Raw genomic sequence first — 5946 nt, forward strand, 5'->3', positions numbered from 1 at the left:
CATCTTAAATATACTTTATTGATCCTTTGGGATCAATCAAGTACATTGGAAATCATTACAGTCACAGCTGCTCTGCTCATGATAATTAATCAAAAATTAAAATGGCAATAAAATTATATACCTAATAAACAAAATATATCAAATTCTAGATATGGCATATTGTATTGAGATGCAAAAAGATGTCAATTGCACATTGACTATGGCATGAGATATTTATATGTGATGCATGGCATCTCATACATTGCCCAGTTTGTTTGAAGGGTTTCAGCATGTGCAGCGTGTGTGAGGAGAGAGTAGGAGTCATTAAACACACGGGGGGGCTCTCTGACTTAAGGCCTCAGATACTTGGCATACCTTCCAGTCACACAGCCGCTCTTTGTCCCCGTGTTTCCGCTGCCCCCGTCCGTCCGTCTGGAGTCCTGCGGCGTGACGTAAGACCCGCCGTCGCCGTCGTAGCGCCGTAAAAACGGCGTGCAGCGCAGCGGAATGGTCGTGGCGGTAAACAGACCGCCATTGTGCTTTGAGGTCCGCAGAAAATATCAGCGCTCAGACCTCGCGTCCGCGCCGGAACAAGAGAGCTCTTTGGGGCCTGAGTGTGTCGGGCACACAGAAGGGGCCTGTTGTACATGAGAGAGGCGTTATGTGTGACCCGGCGGCGGGGGGCGGGGGGGCGGGGGGGGCGGGGGGCGGGCCCAATGGGGGCGTCTGCGTCTGCGTGGTCATGTGTCCATCGCTCCCGGGTGTAGCAGGACATCTGCAGAGCGGCGAGGTTGATGAGGGTCACCGTCTTTTCTTTCGTCTCTGAGGGGGGGCAGGGGGGAGGGGGGGGGGGGGGGTGGTTGACCTTTGACCTCTTGTGTTTTTTTTATTTTTTCGTGGAGTCCGCATTGTTCCGATCGCGTAGCGGTTGGACTCGGAACACAGGCCAGTATAGAACCAGTGAGAGAGAGAGAGAGAGTGTTACATCCTCATCATCATCCTTTCTGTAGGTTGTCAATACTGCTGGATCGGGCGCTGGTGTCCGACGGGCCTCAGCCAAGACGGTCCTCGACAGGGCCGACCCAGAGGAGGGCCTGAGCCCAGACGGACCCCCCCGCTGTCGGCACGCACCGGCCGCACCCTCCAGAACCAGGTCCAGAAGGACCACGGTAAGAACACTTCTGATCGCACCCCCTGTGGCTAGGAGGAATACACAGACAGAGAGAGAGAGAGAGAGAGAGAGAGAGAGAGGGAGAGGGAGAGAGAGGGAGGGAGAGAGAGAGGGAGAGGAGAGAGGAGAGAGAGAGAGAGAGAGAGAGAGAGAGAGAGAGAGAGAGAGAGAGAGAGAGAGAGAGAGAGAGAGAGAGACAGAGAGAGAGAGAGAGAGAGAGAGAGAGAGAGAGAGAGAGAGAGAGAGAGAGAGAGAGAGAGAGAGAGCATATTGAAAGCATCACGGCGGCCTACATAAATAACTTGACATGTAGTTTAGATTCCCCATTTGGTGGTATGGAGTGTGTAGTTCATCCCCGTGTGTTTGCACATCTTTTTTTCCTTCAGAAGTAAAAGGAAAAGGCTCTGGATTTCCCTGATTGGATGACTACCACGAGGGGGCAGGAAGGTCAGGCAGGAAGTGTGCTTGAAGCGCACTTCCTGCCTGACATAAAGTAGCTGTAAAAGTGTCTGTAACAACCCCCCTCCCCTCTCCTCACTCCTCTCTGTGGGAAATTCTTACCGGGCGCTTGTCTCAAATTAGCATACTAGTTTACCTAGCTCGTACCTCATTCATTACTGCCTGTGGTGGTCCTGAATGAATGTCGTAGGACGTGAGGGAACCAAGGCCTGATATGTATTCATTACTGTAGGTGAGGACCTAGAGAAAGGATTGCACATGCTACAACAATAACATTTCTCAAAATATGTCATTACAGTTAAACCTATGTTTAATTTTCAGCAGAAGCTAGCTATCTTCTTAGCAACATTTTGCCCTTGCTGTGAAGAGTCTTCAAACAGACAGAAACCAGGGAGAGAAAGAGTGAGAGCAGTGGAGAGAGGGAGAGACATGCTGTCCAGCTGTCACTCAACATTCTCTCCTCTCTAGTTAACTAGGTTGGTCTCTTGAGATTAATAACCTTGTTTACGATAGAGTCATGGCCAAGAAGGTCAGCAGAACATGAAGTTACACATCTATAAAACACAACATGCAGCACAGCAAACTAATAGCATATTACTGGTAAACAACCCTCTTGCACACCCCTTGTTGTGTGACTTTTGACATGTGTCAACCATCTGACACATGCTCTCTGCCCTCCCTCTCTCTTCCCCTCCGAGAGAGGGAGAGGAGGAGGGAAGGAGGGGGGGGGGGAGGAACAAAGAGAGGGAGGCAAAAATTCCTTTCAGAGAGGAAGAGAACAACAGAAGAGGAGAAGGGAGGAGGAAAGGAGTAAGAGGGAGAGAGGAGAGCGATGGACATCATTGCATCAGAGAGGAAGTTAATTGTTTAGACATCTGGGTCTGTTTTGTCTATATCTGTTTGTATTTGTTGTTTCTATTTTGTGAGGTTATTTTGTTTTTACTTTAAATTCATGCCTGTTTTCTCTTTTCCTGACTTATTTCTTTTAGCTGCACATGATTAAGCGACATTCGATAATTCATCGTTCCCTATACCAATTAAGAGAATGAGAGAGGGGAAGGGAATACAAATGAATTCATGGATAATTGTGTGAATGAATAAATTATAGATGGATGATTGTCTTTCGGGTCCTGACATGTTTTATTTTATTTGGGAACATTTTTCCTACATTTATTTTTGAAATTGGGTCGGACCCCAGTTGGAGGATGGGACAGATTTAGATACACCACCATCGAAAGTGTCCCATTTTTACTGTTCCATTTCCATGACCTGCGCCCTCCCTGTATGCCCATTACGTTCACGTTGAATCCAGTTTTTTCCAGGGTTCCAGGGTTTGGCGCGGGACCCAACTTTCCTTTCCAAAAATGTCTTACGGCTTCGAACTTCTTATATAGTTGGCGCTATATGTCTGCTTCCCGGGACATCAATTTAAGCCAACTAACATCTGCCTGTCATATCAACTTCCTAGTGAAAAAGCTGGTAGGCCTACTAGTTTGCTCGTGGCTAAGAATCATTAGGCAGCCTGCCCTTAAAATCGAATATGCACCATCAAATGTCAATTGCCTCTTAGCCAACAATCTCCTGCAATCCCCTATTATACATATTAGGTGTCGTGTTCCTGACCCACAGTTTTAAACCACCTATTCCTTGGAACAGATCTTCAAGGATCCCAACTTCCAATCCAAGCTAGATCATGCAATAAGAACCATGTCTGACCTCTGAAAGGCTGAATGAACCAACCTGACGGTTGGTGTTTTAATACTGAGTGCTATATATAGAAGTGTAAACCTTGATGCTCCAGGCAAAGTTTGAGATGCACTGGCTTGCCTTGTCCCTCGCAACCACCTCCTCAAAGTGATGAAGTTGGACCAGTCGAAGCCAAGTCTCACACTCAATAAGCTGCAGGGGAACTTTAGTGACATCACTGGCTGCACTTCATAACTTCACCAAGAACAAACACTCCAGCTCTTGAGTAGACTGTATGATAAATATATTACATAGAGTACAATATCATATATTATATATATAGCAAGTGTGATAGAAAACTGGCATGATTTTCTAATTGAAAGGCCAGTCTGTTACTACTCCATTGGTAAGTATGAAGCCGCCCTTGAAACCTCATTGGCTGGTGTCTGCAGGTGGAAGAGTCCATTTCTCACTCTGTCGCTGTAGCCAATACGCTACTCTGATAGTTTGGTTAATCTTGTCTGAGTTGTATTCACCCTAATTTGAAGGATTGATTGGGTCGGACTTCGTTAGAAAATATCTTATTTAAGTTACTTTACAATTCCCTGCCAGATTCAGTTAAAAGGAAGGTGAACTCTCCATTTTAATCTGTGACATAACTTTCATACTAACCTCCTCACACTTGTGTCCAAGGACCTTCTGAACATTTATACACAATTCCTCTTTAACTTCGGATGAAAAATAGCAATGCAAAGCAAATCGGGGTTCCTTTTTTCTCACCAGCTTACCCTCGATGCACCCTTCTCTCCTGAAGAGCTTGACCATAGCTCGAACAGCAGATCCAAAAAGTAGTGGAAGTTGTGGGTTTGGGGAGTAAGGAATTGACCTCAATTACCTAGATGTGAAACCAGGCCACTTTTTCCCCTCTGAGATAAGAATAACGTATACAGTCGATCCTGGTGCTGATAGCTGCGTTTCTTGTTAGCACAACGTTGATTTATATATAATTAATCAAGGGCAGACGTCCTAAAATCACCAAATGACTCATGCTTTTCCAAACATCCGCTACACTTTCAGTTTGGGGCAGGGCCTGATATTGTTTCTTCAAACCGTTAACCGATAACCGATAGGTTATCTTTGCTGTTGAGGTCGCTCATTTTGTGTTTTTCTTTTTCGTTTTTCTTGTAGATGTTTAGCAAGACGACCAGCGCTGGTTCAGGTAAGAGATGGATTAACATTTGGTTTTAATGACTTGGCAGTTGTCACAATCATAATTCCACCACATCAGTTTGGCACAGATTATCTCCACACTATTTCAACTTCTAGGTTTTTTGGGATATTTGTTTAATGGTAGAATTATACATTTCAGGCCCTCTGGTATATGTTGCTTTGGGGCACAGTGTTCACTTATTTTTTATTTGCTCTTCATTGAGTCATAGAAATATGAGAAAGTACATTTCATTATGTACAAGTACAAAAGCAAGAACAAAAAATGTAAAAACAAAAACAATCCCTTCGTAATTCTTTTTGTTCCTTTACGACAGACTCTGTAATTTATGTGACCAAAAAGCTAGCGAAAACATCTGCTGCCATGGCTTTGTGTTAAGAAGGTTTGTTTTACTGTGTGAGGATTGTGGGCTTCGACTGAAACAGTGTGTTCGGGGAGAATGGCCTCTAGCCTGGACTCCAGCTCCATACTATTAATCCAGAGTGACTGACAGTTAATTCAGATTCATGTCCTTCAGGAGTACATTCAATTCAATTCAATTCAATTCAATTCAATTGTATTTGTATAGCCCTTAATCACCATTCCAGTCTCAAAGGGCTTAAAAGGCCAAATATGTATGACACATATGGGTAAGGGGGGCACCTTGCTCTAGGCTGGGTCTCAAACTCGCGGCCCGGGGGCCAATTGAGGCCCGCGGGATGATATTTTGTGGCCCTCTACTTGACATCAAAATTTAGTCTTAGTGCGGCCCGCACGTTGTTGTTGAACGCACATCTCTGCTGAGTCGCTTGCCACGCTTTTTTATCACTTGTGGGAGGGTGACCAGATTTTGAGTCCCGACAAAAGCCAAAGGACGCTAAAATGTCCCGGTTTTCACCAACCACTATGAATTGTCCCCTGTTGTCAGCGATTACATAGCCAACGTGATCTAATTATAGCCCGATCATTAACTTAGATTTGGTCAGTGGTGCTCCTTTTTTAAATAGTTATAATAATAAAAAAGAAAAAGAAAAAAAAAAGACGCTACGTCCCACCTGCAGCTCGCGCCCCCCCCTGGCACCCCCCAGGGGGCGTGCCCCCCCATTTGAGAAGCACTGCACTAGACTGTCCTACTTCTTTGTTGTGGTGGTGAGCCCTCATGGCCAGATGTCAGTGTGGGACAGGTGTCCAAGTGGACAGTGTGTGTTTTAAACCGCCAGTATTCCCATGGTGGCAATGGAGGAGTTCAAATTAGGCCATGCCATCTCATTGTTGCTGTCTGGCTGAGTTGTGTGCGTGTGTGTGTGTGCGTGTGTATGTTTGTGTCAGTTTGTGTGTGTGTGTGTGTGTGTGTGTGTGTGTGTGTGTGTGTGTGTGTGTGTGTGTGTGTGTGTGTGTGTGTGTGTGTGTGTGTGTGTGTGTGTGTGTGTGTGTGTGTGTGTGC

The 5946-nt window shown here is 45.6% G+C and overlaps 1 protein-coding gene across 1 annotated transcript in view; it reads left to right on the top strand.

Annotated features, from left to right (window-relative positions):
• Positions 1–5946, top strand: part of stard13b (StAR-related lipid transfer (START) domain containing 13b) — a 34969-nt gene that overhangs the window by 10045 nt on the left and 18978 nt on the right. The window contains exons 4-5 of the mRNA XM_056610897.1: positions 990–1148; positions 4484–4514. Coding sequence (XP_056466872.1) covers positions 990–1148; positions 4484–4514 — 190 coding nt within the window. The remainder of the gene's footprint in view (positions 1–989; positions 1149–4483; positions 4515–5946) is intronic.

This window comes from Gadus chalcogrammus, chromosome 16, assembly GCF_026213295.1.
Source record: "Gadus chalcogrammus isolate NIFS_2021 chromosome 16, NIFS_Gcha_1.0, whole genome shotgun sequence".
In the NCBI taxonomy this organism is placed as follows: domain Eukaryota; kingdom Metazoa; phylum Chordata; class Actinopteri; order Gadiformes; family Gadidae; genus Gadus; species Gadus chalcogrammus.